Below are 19,765 nucleotides of genomic sequence, written 5' to 3'. Positions count from 1 at the left end.
GGGTTCTCTTGGATTCTGATTTGGTCAGTAGGAGAGACTGTACCCTCCCCAGCCCCTGGAAGAGCAGGTTGGTACCCTTCCTTTGTTGGCAGTGCACATTATGTGGCCACGAGGTGAATGGGATCAGCTTGTTGTTCCAGATGAAACTGTATCTCCTTCATTTTTCTGGTTTGCAGTCACATCAGCTGAAGAAAATGGTTATTTTTTTTAGCTGACTCGAACAATTTGTTGACATTTGGCAGCATAAATCAGCTTAAGTCTGTTCTGAAACTACATTTGTAAAAATGACATTGTGAAGCTGTCACAAAAAGTGCTTCTACTTCAATTTACAATGACTGGCATTATCCAGATGGAAAAAGAAAGCAACACACCATGACGTGTACTTGATGGTCCATTAAAGTGAAGGAGATTTTTTTAATCCTAAGAAGGAGCCAGTACTGTAAATACATTCAATTATATCATTTTGAAAATGAATCTGGTTTTATCCTTAAGCCTGACACCAGCCTACAGTAATAAAGGATTTTCTTTTCCAGACTTTTTTCCTTGTGAGGGCATGGCTGTGGCGATAATCTGTTTTTCTCTCTTGTAGCTTTTCTTCGCTCCTTTTGTTAGGAAGCAAGTCATCTTTAATATGGAAGAGCTCAAAAATGCTTTTCTTTCTCACCCTTAAGCCTCCAATAAAACTTTGGAGTCAGCTCACGTTGGTATAAATATTCATGCTCAGGATATAGCAGGAGGCTCTTGGAATTGGATCCAAGTAATTACTTGCCTAGACTTGCCCACTTGATCTCTTTTTAATTATTCCATGCCTTCTTTTCCAGAATGCAAACCCTTGCATTTTGTTTGTTTGTTGTATTCTGGAGCCTTGATCTGAAACCCAAGCTGCTCTTTGTTTTCTGGTTATGTGTGTCACACATAGGTGCCTCTGATGCCCTGTCTGTATTTCCAGTAGAGGTTCCTCTGAAAAGCCCACTTGTCTGGGCTTTAATTTGCTTACCCTGAGTATTAGGTTAATGTGAGTAAAAGCAGGCCACGGGGGCAGTTCCAGGCAGCCAATCAAGAATGGTACCACTTCACTTCATGCAGCTTTTTCAAATCAAGAAGGTCAAGAAAGTGCTTTTCCAAGTTTTCCAGCATAGTTCCAGTAAAGATCTGCTGTGTGCTCTGAGACTCACTCCCTTATCCCAGAGCTAGGCTGCTTCCCCCTCTGCTTCATTATAAGCATTTTAAATGTATACTGTTATATATAAAAGCATTGCAAAGAGTTAGAAATACACTGAATACATGTAGTGAAAAGGAATTGAGGTGGTGGTCCTTATAAAGCTTCTCACTGCAGAAGTAATTTTTATTTTCTAGTAGGTGCAGTTGTGACCACTTGGTGGAAAGGCTAGAGAGATGTAAGGTCTGTATCCTGGCTGGGGAAAAGAAAGCGAAGTACAAGCTCATCCAAGTATTTGACAGTAGGGAATTCTGAGGAAAAGATATTTGCTTTGTAAATTGCGTGTTGTAAAGACTGGAGATGAACTGCTGGCTTGTCTTCATGGGGAGGGGAAGTTAACTTCCTTTCCAGGCACAGTCAGCTGTGGTTAATGGTACAGAGGTTAATTTTTCTATGCTGGGCTCAGTGAGGTTTTGAAAGATTTCTATAACGACCTTTGCAGCTCACACACAAACCTACAGTGGAAAGAATTTAGTGTTGACAAATCCTCAATTACAAAATTATCTGGGATCTGCTTCTTCCTGGGGGTACTAAGCAGTACGTGTGGCTGTCCTGCATTCACTGTCAAAAAAAAGATGCAGGGAAGTCTACCCTGTGCCTTGCTGAGCAGTGGAAACTGCCAGGATGGCAAAACATCCACAAGAGAGGAAAGGCTTCAGAGTTGTTTTCTAATACATTTTTTTTCTCTTTTCTTCTTAGGTGAACGTTTGGCAAAGCCTGAAAGAGGCAAAATGCGAGTGCACAAAATATCCAACGTGAACAAGGCCTTGGATTTCATTGCCAGCAAAGGAGTCAAACTAGTATCAATTGGAGCAGAAGGTAAAGAAACCAGCTGATTGGTGTGGGCCCAAGCTGTGCCCAGATAGCTCTATGCTCTACCATGTTCTTGTAAAATAAACCATGGCAGTAAAAAGGGGACATGTTAGATCATTGGTAGGTCACAACAGACTGTGAAACTTAATTCCCTCTTGGCCTTTATTGGTCACTTTTCTTCTTTTCTCCTGGTTCGCATGACTCATGGAAAAAAGTGAGCTTTCTTCAGGATGTTTCTTTCTTAATTGAAATAGAGCAGCTGTTCATACTTACCTTGTTGCAGACGTGCTGGGAAAGAATCCCCTATTACTCTAGGGCGTCCCATAGGTCAAAGCCAAGGGCAATACCCAACACAGGTAAAGGATCCCTGAGACTTCAACTCTGGAGTTGTGCAAGATTTTTGTCTTTCTAGCAAAGATGACCAGTGTTTTGCAAATGCAGGTAGATTTGCAGGTTGGTAAGATGGTTTGCTCTTGACTTTTATAAACCTTAGTAATTTGTAATTGTACCTGGATTGTGTTTTTATGACACTCATTTTCTTTTGTCTGACCTTTGTCTGAGTTCTGCCTATGGACTCCTTCTGTGGTATTTCTAGGTTCTGTGGTATTTCTGGGTTTGCCTTTACAGTGACCATGGAAAATGAGGGGGTTTGTTATCTCCATCTAACAGATGAGAACGCATGGTTTCTCCATGGAAACTCTTGACAGCCAGGAAATGAGCACATATTACAGTTCTGGAGGAACATTCATCTTCTGGCAGAGCTGTAGGGCTACAAGGCTGAGATCTGTCTGTTTGTAGCCCAGGAGATCAGTGCAATGTTGGTCTGCTGTCCTGAGATCTGGCCTCTTGGGCACACTCTTGGGGTCAGCTGTGGTCCACCAGTTCTGTACGAGATCAGGCAAAATGCCTCAGCCACTGGATGTGTTTGTGTTTGCCTTACCCCTTTACCCCAGCTTAAAGTTGTAATGTTATGAAGACTTCAGAGTAATATGCAGATGCTTTTTTACAGTGTTTAGTGTTTAAGAGATGGATGTAAGAGAGAAATAATTTTATATAACTTGCATGCAAAACTTCCCTTCAGTTTTCTCACCTTTTCCCACAACAGCAACTGAAGTGTTGCTTTTCCTGAGTACTGTTTATATAAGCACAGAACCACAGGTTACAGTTATTTTGTGCTCTTGCAAAAGGTATCCAGTGCCTTGATTCAGTATTCTGTACCAATATGGCACTCCTTTGTAACTAGAAGTTGGATGTGAAGACATAGGTCACCTGCCTGAAGAGAGAACAACTGTCATCTGGATCTTGGATGTACTCCTTATGGGAGTCTAGAGCATGTGTAAAACCTAACTTCACTGCTCTGATGAGTTTTTCTTTTATTTGTTTTATGGTTCTGGTTTCCCTGGCACTAGTTGGCCTTTTTCCACTACTTCCTCTAGATTTTTCTTTTTTGATCTCTGCTCCTGTATCAGCTATGACTACCCCCCCCCCCCCAGCACTTACAGATCATTTACAAGTAAAAGCCTCTGTGACCAACGATCTCCAGGGCCCCATTACTCAGTACTGACTCACAGCAGTTATCCTGTTTAGAAATAGGCGCAGTTTTGTGATAGCCACTGTGATTTAATTTAGTCTAAACTGTGATCCCATCTGCTGTGCCAAACCTTCCTGCTTCTCTTTTGTCCTGGCGCCCATGCAACTGTGTGGTGAACCAAATATGGGTTTCCTTATACCCCCCAAAAGGTCTGTCTTTTAATAGATCACCTTGATGAATTGGCTTTTGACAGCACTGAAGTTTGGATTGATGTTAAGTTTTTGTGTTTATACAGAGCACTTTGATGTGAGCTCAAGCTATGCAAGCATGATCCCAGAAGGGCCCCCAGCCCAGTACATGCCTTTGCTCCCGAGCCTAGCCCAAACCACTCTGGCTGTCAGCAGGAGGCATAAGCCTGCAGTGGGGTTTCTGCCCACTCCATCCAAGTGCTGGGTACCTGGTAAATTACACATCAGCTGTAAAAATGGATTTTGCTTTGAACAGTGTGGCAGTGGCTCCGTCCACTGAAAGAATTATAAGCCTTCCTTAAGCATGAATACTGTGGTATAATATTCAGGCTTTAGGAAGACATTGTACAGTAGTAAAGTAGAGAGTAAAAGTCGATCAGGCAGTCATAACACTGTGCCAAGAAAATGAGCTGTAAATGCCTCAGGCAGGCGGGACTGATCCAGGAAGTTTTCTACCCTAAAGGAAAACTAGAGTCTAGTGGCAACTGTGAGGGTACTGGTTAGGGCAGCACACTCCTCACCTTGAGGGCACTCGCTCCATGTCTGGGTATCTGTCTGCCAAACAGCAGTTTTGTGTGAAAGATCTGCAGCCCAGCCAGAGTTCACAGTATACACTAGATAAATGGCATTGGCCATCAATGTCCTGTTTTTCCTTTTTTTTAATTAATTTTTTTTATGGTTAAAACATTATCTCCAGAAAGAATCCCACTGGGAGACTCTCAGGTCAACTTAAGCCTTGAGAAACTGTGTTTAACCAGACTTAGTGCCAGAAAAAATGTTTCCATGGCATTTTTCTTGCATTTTGTCAGATGAAGATCCCTCTATACTACTTACAAACTAAGCTTTGCAGCTTTGTCCTAGTGGATGAGAACCAGAGTGAAAGAGGGTTTCTTACACACAGCATGTGTGGGACATGTTCTGTGTCCACACTAGGTGAAAAGCGAATTAAGCAAAAAGAATAAGCACTGAGGCTTAAGAGCTGCTTTTTACAGCAGTTGTGATGTACAACAGATCTGTATAAACATGGATCAGGGAGTATTTGAGAAAATTTGAGAGTCTTCTGCACTCTCAAATATTTCTTAGTCTGCTTTTACATCTCTTTTTCATCTGATATCTCAAGAGCTACCTTTTGGTGTAACCAATTCCATACTTGCATCAAATGCTCCTAACAGATTGAATAGGTTAAGTGTTTGACCCTGAGACTGTTTTATTTGCGCCTCTAATCTGCACAGAAAGTTACTGATTTCTGAGACAGACGTAGCTCAGTTCAGCATAGAGATAACTGCTGGTCCCTCTTCTCACCTGTGTAAGTGAAAGGAGAAATAAAGCATAAATATTTTAACAATTGCAGAAGTCATAGGTGAGCAGAAGACTTCCTGAACCATCAGGCAGAGCACGCATACATCTGGCAGTGGAAAGGAAGGAAAAATAAGGTCTCTCCGTGTCAGTGAGTGAAACGTAGCTTTATGTTTGCCCCCATCTCCTGCCCACTCACAATCAGGGAATTGAAATGCACACTCCCATCATTAATGTCTGGCAGGACCATCCCTAGCAACTTATCTTTAATTCCCAAATTCTAACATTGTCCTCCAGTTGTTGATCCTCTGCAATGCCTTTGCTCTGTGGGGTGGCCAGGTGCTGTGCTCTCATGGACAATTCAGTTGTAGCTGGACTTGTGGTGAACAGTTCTGTTCTACCTGCTCAGGCCAGGGGTAGAAAAGTAAGCTTTGTCTTTTTGCATTTTTCAAAATGAATTCATGAATTTGAGATGGCATTTTAAAAGTCACATCTGTGTAGCAAGTCAGTCTTGCTCTTAGGGAGTGAATATTTTTCAAGCCCTTAATTGGCTGTCAGACAAATAGATGAGAGTGCTATAATTTTTGCATATTTCGTTTGTGATCTTCGGAACAATAGTAGAGACTGGGTGGAAGCATATTCACTGATGCAAGAAATTTCCTTCCAGTGGATGCAGATGCCTCATCAGCTTTAGCCAGCAACCAGTCCACCCCCAAGATGAATGTAGATCACATTAGTAATGTGTACTTGCTGCTACTGTTGGCGGAGGAAATTCAGAGAATGTTTGCAAAGGTCCTGCATAGGAAGAATGCTTAGAAAGCACGGTCAAGCAGAAGATACTGTCTGCTAGCTTTTTAATGGCATACTTGAACTTCCTCTGTTAACTGAGTGTTGCTTACATCAGAGAGAACAAAGAAAGTATCTTCAATTATACAAGTGTTAGACTGTTTTACTTTTGTAGCGTTAAGTTCAACCTTTTAAGAATTTCTGTGGAATTTCTTTCTCGTCATCACCAGGAAGCAGGTGGCTTTGTGCAGACCTGTTTTTCACTTTTGCTTCTTGTATTCACCATATTAGAAAGAGACTGGCACCAGCCAAAGGGCATTGAATGAATTCTCAGGAAAAACAGGTTGTCAATGGGGAATGCAAGGATGGGAAACAGAACAAGTCAGGGCTAAAGAGCACGTGGATCTTTCTGAACAACCTGGTGGGTTTTTTTGTAACCAAGTTGCTGGGAGAAGTTTTCTAGCTCTGGAAATGAGAGATGTTTACCTGCTTCTAACAAAGAATAACAATTATGTCAACTCTATTTAAAAGAAAGGAAGAAAAAAAAGCAAAAAGATAAAAAGGAAGACAAGGACTAGAGATAATATAGTAGGTTAAATCTGCAACCCAAGATGGATCACTCACTAATCTCACTCACATCAGTATCTGTTTCGTTGGTGGTGAGTTTTCTATTTGTCAAGAAAAAAACAAAGTGATGGAAATACTTTGGGCTTTTTCCAGAACAGCTTTGGTTTAGTGCAGTGCCAAGGATGAAACTGACATGGGAGCAGGGAGTGGACATCTTTCTTTTGAAATGAATTATGCCAAGAAGAAGACTGGAGGAGAAGGGCTACTTTCCACCTTAACTCCACCAGCTAACTTTATAAAAATGGAAATTTGAGAACGTGACTATAGTACTAAGTTCTAGTGCCACACTCACAACTTAACACCATCTGGTTTTATGTAGTGTCTTGACCTTTATTTCCAGTTAAAATACATGGGACAGTAATATCAATTACCTGTTCCAGTTCACTGACTGATATATTAGTGTTCATAAACCATTTTCAGCACTGAAGCGTTGCCATCAGATTTTAATCTAGTCCATTGAAGGAAAGAGATGAATTTACTTTCAGATCTTAAATAGACCCTAGGGTCCTCTTGCCAGCTGCTGTGTTTTTTTACAAGCATTGCTTTTTATTCATTTGTTTATTTGCTTTTACTTGAACAAAACAAGCTGAAAACATGGATGCTTTCTTTTATATTTTAGTTATGCTAAGGCAGGTATTTTTGGCAATAGTAAGGATTTTTTTGTTATGTTGATTGTGGTGCTTCACGGGAGGGATTGAGAATGCAAAAAGTACAGAACTGAATATACTCACCATCACTGATGTTTCCCTACATCAGTCCAGAAGACAACTCCCTGACCCCAAAATACCTGTAAAAAATCGTTTTTTAGAAAACTTATCAACAAGTAACATTTTTTCATGCCAGAAGTAACTGGCTCTTTTGTACTGCACTGAGAAGTTGGTTGGCCATTTAATAAACCGATGCCCCACCAAGCTGTAAGTGCAGAAGCAAGTGGGCACAGAGGTGTGCTGGAGTAGAAGCTTATGTCTGGTTTTATATCTTTGAAACTTGTAAATCTCTAATGCAGATGTATATCAAAGCACAGCAGAAGTTATCCTTCCAGTTTGCACTGGAAATTGCACCACAGGGATCATGAAATCACAAGGCAACTTTACTAGAAAATTTCAAATATTGTTATTTTTGTGACAGAATCCGGATAGGGGGCAGCCAATACCAGACATTTCTGCTTGTCCCAGCATGTGATGTGTTTCTGCTTAATGGAAGCAGTGCACAGAGGTGTATGCAGTACTACAAGAATGGTTTCTGGTGGTGTTGTTAGGACTTGGGTTATTCTAGCTCAAAGAGTAGGTTACTTCTAACCCTTTTCTTACAAAAAATGCCTTTGTAACAAGCTAGTTGCTTGTGACACATCCATCTACTGTTCAGGAAACTATCAGAGAATGGCTAGGAGAGGATGAATAGGTTATTTTCACAGAAGACTGTAACATTTTGTAACCTGAATATAGAATCTGCAGCTGATTGCAATTTGAACTGTTTGGTGCTCATCTGCATGCAGTAGAAACCCCTTTCTGGGCCAGCATCCTCCCAGAACCTCCTCTGGAACCTTTGTCCTTAGTCCCTTCATACCTCACACATGCAAGCAGTTGTTTTCTAAAGCCTCGAAGCTTGTTGACCCTGACTGATTTATATTGTAGATTCCAGTGAACAATAAAACACAATCTGCTTGACATCTTAGTTCATAATATGGTCTGATCAGCATGAGGCTTTGCTTCTTCTTCAAGCATGATGCATTTATTATGAGAAATGTTCATTTGTGTCTTTTGGCAATTACATGTCTGAAAGAAGTCCTACACAGGCAGTCTGGATCATTTAGGTTTGGTTGAAATGAAAATTTGGTATTTCTTAGTTTTATTTAGTTCATGCTACAAAACCAGCTCCTGTGGTGAATTGTACTGTTGTAGATTGGTCCTTATTTCTGTGTCAGTGGTTGTTTTTCAGTAGTAAATGCAAGAGAGACAATATAATTAGTGAGTACTACTGCACAAGTCTGTGCTGCACCATCAGAGTATGTGGGGAGGCAGAAAAGAACAACTGATTTAACTGGAATTCTGTTTTTTCCTTCTGCAAAAGGGAAGGTTTCCCAGTGCTTCCATTTTACTGGAATGTGCACTTGCAACTTGATGCCTTGTATTTCTTAATTTTCTCTTTTTTTTTTTTTTTGTTTCCCCTCCAGAAATTGTGGATGGCAATGTTAAGATGACTCTTGGAATGATCTGGACCATCATCCTTCGTTTTGCCATTCAGGATATCTCAGTTGAAGGTAAATCTCAGTTCTTTCCAACTACAGTTAAGCAACAAAAACCTGGAGTAGCCACATGGCTTTGCCACTTAAAAGGCTCAGAATGTGCTTGTACGTGTGTCACTGAGAGATCCCAGGAAGCTGCCATTGTGGTCTCATTGGCATTTCTGACCAGGCTTAGATATACTGAGAAGAGTTTTTCAGCTTCTCATCTTGAAAGATAATTTAGGAGAAGCTCAAAAAGATGGCTAGGGCAGGAAAGACAACTTTGATGACGGAATCTGATGTTATTCTTGCAGCCTAGTGCAAAGACTTGCAGTGAAATTGGACCTTTCTTTTACAAGTTTTACATATCTAATCTCAAAATACAATTTCTTTATTACAGAACTTTGTTAAGAAAATATTAATAGCAAAACTATTCCAGAGCACACTTCATCAAGGAATTTTATGACAAATGAAGTTAAATAAAGTGTGATTCAATGCTGTCTCCACTAAAGAGAAGTTGGTCATATCTAGCATATGATTTAACAAATCTTGCTTTCTGAGAAAATGGATTAATCAGTGTGCATTTTTTCTTTCCTTAGAGACATCTGCTAAAGAAGGACTTTTGTTATGGTGTCAGAGGAAGACAGCCCCCTACAAAAATGTAAACATCCAAAACTTCCATATCAGGTGAGAACAAGCAAGAACTCAGCTTTACTATCTGGGGTACTTTCAGATGTCTATTTGCTATTTCAACAGTGTTCCTGATGCAACTTTATTTTTGTGAGAGATCTATATTACACAGTAACAAAGTAATCCAGAGGGGCACATAGGAAATTAAAAGCAGAGGTTATAAGAGGATCCAAGCACCAACATCCCAATTCCTCATTCCAGTTTCAAGTGCTGCTTTTGTAAATTCTGGAGCACCGAGTCCTCCAAAAGCATCATATGTGTAACAGGCTAAGCAAGACAACTTTTACTGTGCGAAAACTCGTAACACCTTAGGAACCTTGAGGCCTTATTTCATCAGAAACTTCTTAGCATAGCGGAGTTGGAAAGGGATTTTCTTGTTCTGCTTTTAATATCTGTAAACTGACAGGTTGTTTAGTGAAGATTATGTGTAATAGTGCTTTTGCCAGCACGTCTTGGAGAACTGGTGAACCATAGAAATGGAAAGCTTTTTTTGAGAGAGAGAGAAGGGAGTGAGAGAGAGCTTAAGTTCTGTGCACATCAGTCAGTCATTGCTGTAGTGGACCTTGCTGTGGACTTGCCATAGGACTTTTATATCTGAGTGCACAAGTGCCTCTGAGAAAAACAAGGAGATCAGTGTCTTACATCCCTGATTAGCTGATGAATTCTTTAGGTTCAGTAAATTGTATGAAGCAGTCCTGCCAATTGAAATGAAGAATTCTGGTTCCAATTGTGCTCACAGGTCCAGAGCAGACTGGGAGGTAAAAAGCATTGGCTTGTATAGTGCTGGTTATAGCCATCAGTAGTCATTCCCTTTTCAGTCTGCCTTTCACTATGGCCTTTTTTCAAGCTCTGTACCTGTTCTTGCATGCTTCCCAGAATAGTAGATATTCAGAGTGGAGAGCTGGCATAAAGGAGGTGACAATGCAAACAGCAGGTCCTAATTGCAGCAGATTCTTGTAGGGCTTGAAATAAATCCTTTCCAGCACTTAGTGAGACACTGCTAGCTAGAAACTAAACTGTGATTGATCATCCTGGTGTCTCGGTGCCTTTCCTCATGCTCCTGCCCATCACCATGTTTTTCCCTGCCTGAGCCTGCTCATTTTGCTCTCCTCTGTTTCTCTCACAGTTGGAAAGATGGCCTTGGTTTCTGCGCTTTAATTCACAGACATCGTCCAGAGCTCATCGATTATGGGAAGCTACGAAAGGTACAACTCTGTTTGTCATACCAAGTGCTTGGCCTGTGTAAATAAAGAGGGGGGAGAATTAGCTTGATAAGCAGGTAATTAGAGAACTTCAGCGTAAGCTGATGGTTGCAGGACTAGGAGGGAGGAAGGATGGATGAATCAGTACATTCAGGCTTCTTAGTGAAGCGTGAACTTAATGAGCTGCCTGCTTGACTTTCCGTGCTTTCAGACTGCCTTAAATGAACTGCACGTGCTCCAATCACAGCTGATTAGCAAAAACTGCTGAATTCAGTCACACGAAATGGGAATCTAATTCTGCACTAACGTCACAGGCTAGCCAGTCAGATCAGTCTTAATTTTTCTAGGAAGAACTGGATCAAAACTGGTTATGTGGTGATCAAGTGCAAAAGCTCAGTGAGGTGCCCTCTCTGGATGCTTGTCCCATGCTTCCAGCTTAACACTGCACCATATGCAGTGCTGGATGTCCCCTGGCACGTAGATGCCAAGCACCAGAAAAGCATTTGCCTTAAAAATCAGTTTTATTTTACAAATTGCCACTGGAAACACAGCATCTAATTGCTCCAGAGTTTGCCTCCTGTGTGTCTTGAAAACAAGACTGTTCAGTGAATGATGAGAATAAGTGTTCAGCACTTTGTGCTGCCAGCAGTGTTCTGACCAACCTAGCCACAGCAGAGCAAATTGGATTCATAGCCTTCTTGCGTTCCCACTGTCCGCTTAGATCCTGTTTTACTGCATCTGTGCACACAAGTAGAGTAAAATGTCATCAAGAACATTACTGATGCTGGCACGCAAGAAGTTTGGCCATCAGATCTTGGGGGCTGGCTGTTACAATGTGCAGTCATGCTCAAAACTAGCTGGGGAAATAAACATAGAATCCTATCACTAATAGATCTGGGCTCTTGAATCACTGTGCAAATGGACAATATGTAAATGGTTTAATCAAATTAGCTGCATCCTTGAGGCAATGAATTATACAATGCATCATCTTCCTTCCAGTAACCTTTTAGATCTTTACTATGTTGCAGAGCAGTCAATTTTATTATCTGATCAATTTTAGTGTTTGGAGTCTGTGTGTGATGAATAAACAGTGCGGAAAGGCTCTACATGTTTACATAAAGAGCAGCAATAAAAAAGGGAATTATTACAACTAACTGCATTTTCAGTGGCTGATCTTTGGAAAATAAAAGCAGCTAAGCAACACATCTGACAAACACAACAGAATAAATGCCATGTCCATTACCAACTAAGTTCTAAGCCAAGTCCAAGCAAAGCTACAGTGAGGGAAAAAAAAGAAAGTTTTTTGTCAGTTTATCTGTGGGCTTTTTAAGGTGAAAGAGAATGTAATTGTCCTAATTAAAATCAATATTGATGGAAGGGATTTGTCCTCCTTGGAGTAAGGTGAAGGGAACCAGCTGCGTTTGTGCTTCCCTTGCCCTTATCATATCCTTCATCAAGTTCCTTCTGCCTTCCTGTAGTCTTCTGACTTACTGTGTCATTTTTGTTTATGTTCTGCCTAGATTGCTCTAAAGGCATGAGACTGAATGCATGTTTGATGATTACAGAACTAAAGTCTTCTGCAAACAGCTGGGAAGAACTTAGCTCGAGCCTGGCCTTTAACTCTGGTTGCAGTTGGGTGATGGCTCAAACACCCCCTTGTACTGCAGTCCATCTAGAAATGTGGTCTGTGTATTGCTGTTGGATGCACTTCTTACAGCTATTCCTGAAGATATGAATTTTACTAAAGGATTTTTTTCCCAGTGTCTTCAGCTCTGGCAGATACAGGAAGTGCTGACTCTCTCTTGATTTTCCTCCATCTCCTTTCCTGAGTGCTAGCTAATAGAAGATTTTTTTGTCACACTGCAATAATTGTCATGGCAACCTTGTGTGCTGAGGGGACTTGGGACTAACTGGAGGAGGAGAGATGACTCCTCATGTTAGGGTTGTGCTGAAAGAGGAGGAGCTGTGGTTGTCTTTAGTCAGCAAAAGCAGCGAACATGCCAGGTAGGCATTTGTTTAGAGCAGATTTGCAGTCTGCCACTGTTAAAACAACATAATTCTTATACGGAAAACTTTACCTCTCCTGGTTGTTGACCAAACTACACCCTTCAAGTCACTGCTCCTCTGTGTGTGTCCTTGTCTCTATTTCTGTGTTCACGTAGGTAACTTGGGAACAGAGGCACCTCTGGAGAGCCTCATCTCAGTCAGTGCTTGCCCTGTGAAAGGAATAGGGATGAGTTATTCTGCTTTTTTTTTTTTCTTTTGCTCTGCTGCTTTTGGGTCACTAAAGTGTGCCTGCAACTATGGTGCTGGACTGCTGCACTGCAAAGCTCCTAGAGCTGCCAGGACAGTCTTCATTTTCCTTTCCCTCTGCACAGGGAGTCAACTGAAAGGAGGAATTTGAAATAATGAATAGCTGGTGTACAGTGGTGTGGAACTGAAAGCAGTGGTGTTCAGAGGAATTCCCTGGGCTCAGGGCCCTGTTTTAGGCTTGGGCAGGCCACAGGGAAGCCTATGTCTTGCAGCAAAGAACATCACCTTTGTGATGAGCAGCTCTGCAGTCCATGAGGGGGAAGGTTTTCCCACAGGTAACAGGGCTTTGCTTAGTTTTAGATCTCTGCTCATCTGTGAGTGAGTCTTGGCCTTAGGTAGCTTGCTTTCAGTAGCATTATCTTTAATTTAATTTCTCAAGAGACTATGTGATCACATCTCTAGTGCATATGAAGTAGAAGTCAGCTGGCATCATCAAGATGAATCTTCATAGTTTCCCACACATTAGGACTTCCAGCCCTTCCTCCGGGAGTGCCCAGGACCAGTAAGTTTTCCCATCAGGAAACCTCTCCCAGCTTTCAGCTTATGATTTCTTTTTAACCTTGGCAACATTGCTCCTGGCGTTGTTTCTTGCAGACTGATAGGAAAGATATCCGCAGTGAGCTTGCTCCTCCCTTTCCTCAGGAGAGGCCTCTGACCGCTCCTCCTCAGGCAGCTTGTGCAGATGGGGCTGTGCTAAGGAAGAGTGTGGGTTAGTAATACCAGGCACTCTCTCAGAGGGTTGCTAATGTTGTGGGATCATGGTAGGCATGGGTTGAAATGAAATACGTGGTGATGACAATGCTACAGAAGCAGAAAATGGCATGTGGACTGTGGGAAGATTTCACTCGAGTGAGAGAAAGGCAGTTAGGTCTGTTTCCTCTAAGACTAAATGGAGCTAAGAGCCTGTCTATGTGTGGTAAACAAGGTATGTCATATACCAGTCAGTCTCAGCTCCTTGGATAAGGGGTTTGATTACTCTGTGGATTCTTAGTGGCTTCTCCACAGCATGTACAGAAGACAAGTATGCTGACGTTGAACTGATGCCACTGTCTGTAATTCCATTGCACAGTGTGGTTTCTTGTGGCTGGGGGATATGTAAAATCTCCTACACCACTGAGGTTTGAAAAGGTGGATTTAGATTTATCTGATGAAGTCACCACTGAAAGGATACTATACAGAGATCAAGTTCTATCTGATGCTGAGAAAAGATGGCTTATTACCATGTGTGACAGCTGCTGGCCTCATCACAGTATGCAACATTTTCTCACTTAATATTGACTTGTCCCAGTAGACTAAGTATGAATCAGTGGTTGTGTTTGTTTGGATGGCCTCTGCCTGTGGTTTCCTTTGGTAGGTGAAATATTGTTGTCTCCTAGTGACATTCATCCAAATGAACATGAATTGGTATGGAATGCCAACCTAAAGCACGCATTAATTCCTGGGGACTTACTGCAACTAACTGCTTTTCAGAAGGGCTCGACTTCCTAGACTTACGAAGCTGTACTCCAGGGGCTACCTAGTGACCAGTGCCTTAAAGAAACCTTCCTGCATTCCCACACTCTGTCCGCCTAGGCCTGCCTAACTTGTGTTTCGTGCTGCCTGGTTCAAATAGTTTCCTACTGACTGAAATTCAGGCACAGCTGAATCTTCCAAGTCAGTGTGCTGAGTGAAGGCACATGCTCTCAAATAGAAAAGAAACGGAATGCATGTGCTAGTTTAGGAGGAAGGTTTATATAAGAAGATTATACTTTTTATTTCCTAAGTTTTAAGGTGGGACTCATTCTGTGTGTCACAGATGACAATATGGAGACACCCCATCCTTCCACCCTCCTGAAAGCCTCTTAGCAAACAAGGTGATTAAATGCAAGCAGTTTGGGAACAACCCTTCTCCAGCAGGAACCACTTCTCTCAACAGTAGAAATGAGAAGTGAAGTGTCATTTGTCATCCATGGAATTTTAGAATAACTAAGTATCACAGATATATAGGAATGTAAGAATCGTGCTTGTGTGAGGGTCTCATACTGGTTATTAAATGTCTTATTGCTGATAGTTATGTTTGAATGCTGGGAGCAATTTGCATAGGTCTTTCATTTCCAGTGACATCTGCATTTCACATTCTCATGTTCAGCTGTCTAAATCTACTTACCTTTGTCATATGACTCATGTCACACTCAACTTTGTTTAGAATTTGATTACTGTGTATTGATATCTGTATCTGAAGTGCATCCTGCCACAGCAGAAGGTTTATATATACAGAAATAGAAATCCACTAAGGAAATGGCAAGTCCTGTACAGTGCATGGGGAGAAGACTAATACGCAGACAAAATGGGTACTTTTATATTTATTTTGTAGGGATTTGTTAAAACATTTTTCTTCCTCCCACTCAACTGGCGTTCAACAAACTGTGCTCTAGCTAAGGACAGCACACGTTGCAGATGTTGTTACTATTTTAGTATTGCTTAGATGTTCTAACAGATACACTGCTCTGCAGTTCTTTAAAGTGGGAGATGAAAACCTAATGTAAGCACGAGATCTGAACGTGTGATACGGCCGTTTACTATCAGGATGATGCGAAGCTAATGTCACTTTAAACGAGGTTCAAGACAAACTGTATTATTCCTTCTCATTGTGATTGCAAAGATTCTATGTTATTATCATATCATAAGTCTCCAGGCTGTGCTTTCCAAAGAAAACTAATTATTTCATCCTGCTACATGAGGAGTTGCACGTAATTTTGCCTGGACAGTTGAGTTACTTGAACTAAATCAAGCACAATTGCTGTGAGAGAAATGTTGTTATGAGTTGAGAGAACCTTGTTATGAGTTGATGCTGATTCTCTGGCTCTGTTTTTTTCCCAGGACGATCCTCTCACTAATCTAAACACAGCCTTTGATGTAGCTGAAAAATATCTGGATATCCCCAAGATGCTGGATGCAGAAGGTAAAGTAGAATGCAGTGGGCATTAAACTTGCTTTTTCTCAGGGAACTTTCCACTTATTTTAAGTGGATTTGTATTGTACAAAAATTCTGTAACCAGACTGCTCCTTCCATCATTACTAAACGTACAGGAAAAAAGTTACAGACGTATAATTAATCACATGTTCTGCTTCCTACTGTGTCCCTCAGTTGTCCCAGTTTGGTACCTTTGATGATTTTAACTTGGGACTGATTCATTAGGAAGAGATAAGTAGCACCTGGCTGTGTCCGCAGCTGACTAAAGCGTTCCCTTTCAACAATCAGAATTAATACAGAGATGATGAATGGTGTAGGATTGTGTTCCTTTTGGTCCAGAATTTTTTTCCTTTCTGAGCTTTTTCTGACACTGCTGTTAACCTTCCTTTTGGGAGTGTAATCTGAGTTTTATAAACTACTACTTCTTTTTGACTACTTGAAAGAGTTGGACGTGAAGATCCCTCACTGAATGGTTCTGGAGACCAGGGGAGAAAGCCATGTTTTTCAAAGGTGCTTTTGCTACTAACTGTAGCAGCTTCCTGAAGACCACTTGGTTCAGCAAGTATCACTTCTCTGAGCCTCGTTAGGACGAATTTGGCAATAGACTTAGAAGACTGTAACTCTGAAGTATAAGCAACAGCCTAAAATAATTCACTGGTTTGGCGGCTGTTCATCTGATGCGAGCTGATTTCAATGGTAGAATCTGTATTTCAGGATTGGTTTGGACAGGAAAAACAATTAAAGGATTTTTTAAAGGAGATGAGCAAGGGAGAAAGGTGGGATAAAGAGACTGAATCTAGTCAACCTGTATTTCAATAATTAGAACGTTCATGTTCTCAGGCAGTGTTTTCCATCCCCAAGAATGAATTGCTTTCCCTATGCTCATTATGCTGAGGTCACAAAGAATCATGAGGTTTCTGGAGTAGACTTGAACACTTCCTGCCATTCTGTAGGATTAAAGCCACCCCCAAAATAAGTGAATCTAGCTTCAGATCTCAGCAAAGCTAACAGTGATGAAGAAGGTCACTTACAGGAGCTCTGATTGCTCTTTCTTGATCAGTCTCCTCACTCACAGACTGGGGCTAATACACATTCCTCTACACAATTAATTATGATCTCTGGAGGTGCTGAGTTTCTCCTGGAACAAATGGGAGGACATTTTGAAATTCAAATCATCATTGTGTTGAAATGGAAGACAAGGGCACTGAATGGAAGAGAGAAAGGATCTTTCCTGAAGAACAGCATGAGGGAATTGCAGTATGATACATCTATAAAAACCATGCCAACTTGTTGCTAGTTTGGGTTGACTCAACCAATCATTTGCAGTAATTTTCTTAGGACAGAGATGTGCTCTGATTTGGGACATGCTGACATAAGACTGCATTATCCTAGCCAGACACTGGGAGCAATTGTTTCTTGAGGTTGGGCTGATCCTGACTTCTGAGAGAGACATATCTTCTGGGAAAGGCTGGGAATCTCCCCAGAGTTACTAAGACAAGCATATACTCCAGCAGGCCTCCTGGAGAGTTGTGGTTCTCCCCTTCCTTTCCATTCCTTCCGTCAGTTGATTGTGCTCTTAACGTGAGGTTTTTTTTGACAGACATTGTTGGAACTGCCCGTCCTGACGAGAAAGCCATCATGACCTATGTTTCTAGCTTCTACCACGCCTTCTCAGGAGCCCAGAAGGTATCGCAGGATCCCAAGCTCCCTCCACAGAGCACACCTGGTGCCGTTGCTAATGTCCAAACCTTTTTTTCTTTCTCTCTTTCCTCTCTAGCTACGGGCATCTTTATTATGTTTTTTGGTAGAGTTGGCTGTTGGTTCAAAGTGGTGCCCCAGACACAATAGTTGGAACAAGGGAACCAGGAGTCCAACTTCCATGTAGTCGATGTTCCTGTTCCAGTGGCACTTACAAATGCCAATGCCTTGGTATGCACAGCAATGCCTTGGTAAAGCCCAGCAAAGCAGGGAGCTCTACTTCTCCATTTGCCTTCAAAACTACTGCCCTGATGGCTGAGGATCTGCAGCCCCTGTTCCTGGGAAATCTGAGCTAGGACGTTTGGTTTCAAAAATGGAGACTGCAGATAGCTCTGCTCAGCAGGTCACTGCAAGCTGACCCCACTGGAAACAATGCTGATATGTATTCACTTGGTTTTTGTTTTCTTTTTCAAAGATGGGGAAACAGAGCTGACTTAGTGGTTTTATGTAGGGTTCAAAGGATATCCGAAGTTCCGTCTTTTACATTACATGTGCTGCAGGTTCCCACACCCTAGCTTTAAGGTCCGAACCTGCTGCTTTCTCAAGTTGTACCATAAACTGAGTCCCAGTTCATCTGGGTCTTACAAAACGTGTCTGATGAGTACTTCTGTGGCAAACAGTGCTGTTTATCATGGCTGAGATGCCTGGTTTTGTTCATTTAATTCCTTTTAATCTTTCCTCACCCACCATGCTGGAGATGGGGCAGTTGAGTCCTTACTGGTTTTGCCTTAGCCATTTTCCTGTTGGTAACTAGTCACTTAAGGAAAAAAATTTGCAGGTGAGACCTTGTAAACATCTCTCACCAAAACCAAGCAGCCACCCTTACTTCAGTGCTGTAGGAGCACACAGTGCATGTTGAAGCAGAGCAGACACTGTGGGAAGTGCACTGCATAGGAGGGCTCTGATCTCTACAGCTCCCAGCATGCAGAAAGGCCTTGGGCAATGGATGCTGAAACCTTCCAGCAGCTTTTTTATATCCTTCGACCACAGCTGTGAAGGTGCAGAGGCCGGATCCTCAGCTCAGGACCCTCCTGGACTCAGGGGAGGGAGCAGGGGTGCCGCTTCGAGCCACAAGCCAACGCTGCTAGCCACCTTCTGATCCGAACTCCCAGCTCTTCGCATGGAAATCTGTTTGGCCTGTCCTGCAATGCATGATGGGAAGTTTTCTCCCCCTCTCTCACGCCACCCGTGACTGTTTTGTTTTATTCTGTGTGCTGCTTCTTACTTTATCCTTTCAACCTCTTTTCCTTCTCTGCACAGATATTATAGGCACGCTAAGGCCGGATGAGAAGGCCATAATGACCTATGTTTCATGTTACTACCACGCCTTCTCAGGGGCGCAGAAGGTGAGACTTTACTGCTAACAACCCCTCCCCATCCCCACCGTGCCCACTGATTCTCTCCACCGAGGGCAGCTCCAGCCCCTCTGCCTGATGCAGCTCAGCAGTCTCAGCTGCGCCTCATCCAGCCTTGCGTTTGGATGCATGAGCTCCAGCCTTGCTGGAGAAGTACTTCAGATGTCATTTCAAATACACCTGAGCTGCTCCTTCTTTTCAGTTGTCATGCCCAGTGGTGGAGAAAGCATTTTGATTAAGTTGACATACAAAGAGGAATGTCTACTCTGACAGTCAGCAATACCCAATTAGTGACTAGTGTGCCTCACCCTGGCCAGGTGATACATCTCCAGAAGTACCATAATCAGATCAGCCTGGTCCCTTTGTGCTGCCTGCCTTCTGTTCACATTCAGCCCTTGATAGATCAGGCTTCTTTTCTGAGATTGTATCATACCAACTGATCATACAGCAGTAGCCTCTTTTGTAGCACTTCTGTGCTCTAGCCACAAAGTCCATTCCTACCAGGCCTTGAGCTTTCCTAAGCAAATCCACTTCTTGATTTCTTTCTTCTTTGTAGTCATTCTCCTCCCTTTCCCAGACCACCTGTATTATATATTTCTCTTTCCCTAGCTTTCCCCATTCCCATAGCTTCAGTCATACTTCCTCTGCTTTCTCTTTATTCCAGTCTCTTTGTGTGGACATTTGTCCTCACAGGAACCAAGCAGTCACTCACAGTCACATTCTTTGGATGAACTTCCTCCAGAACATCTA

General features: G+C 42.1%; 1 protein-coding gene across 3 annotated transcripts in view; it reads left to right on the top strand.

Moving 5' to 3' along the window:
- ACTN1 (actinin alpha 1) overlaps positions 1-19,765 on the top strand; it is a 79,640-nt gene that overhangs the window by 37,262 nt on the left and 22,613 nt on the right. For all 3 annotated transcript variants that reach the window (XM_065754662.1, XM_065754654.1, XM_065754670.1), the window contains exons 3-8: positions 1,919-2,038; positions 8,694-8,780; positions 9,344-9,431; positions 10,561-10,639; positions 15,809-15,890; positions 17,503-17,588. In XM_065754662.1, coding sequence (XP_065610734.1) covers positions 1,919-2,038; positions 8,694-8,780; positions 9,344-9,431; positions 10,561-10,639; positions 15,809-15,890; positions 17,503-17,588 — 542 coding nt within the window. The remainder of the gene's footprint in view (positions 1-1,918; positions 2,039-8,693; positions 8,781-9,343; positions 9,432-10,560; positions 10,640-15,808; positions 15,891-17,502; positions 17,589-19,765) is intronic.

The sequence above is a fragment of the Cyrtonyx montezumae genome, unplaced genomic scaffold, assembly GCF_038088225.1.
Source record: "Cyrtonyx montezumae isolate F1298 unplaced genomic scaffold, pur_monq_1.0 scaffold_10, whole genome shotgun sequence".
In the NCBI taxonomy this organism is placed as follows: Eukaryota; Metazoa; Chordata; class Aves; order Galliformes; family Odontophoridae; genus Cyrtonyx; species Cyrtonyx montezumae.
This window is presented reverse-complemented; position numbering and strand designations above follow the sequence as displayed.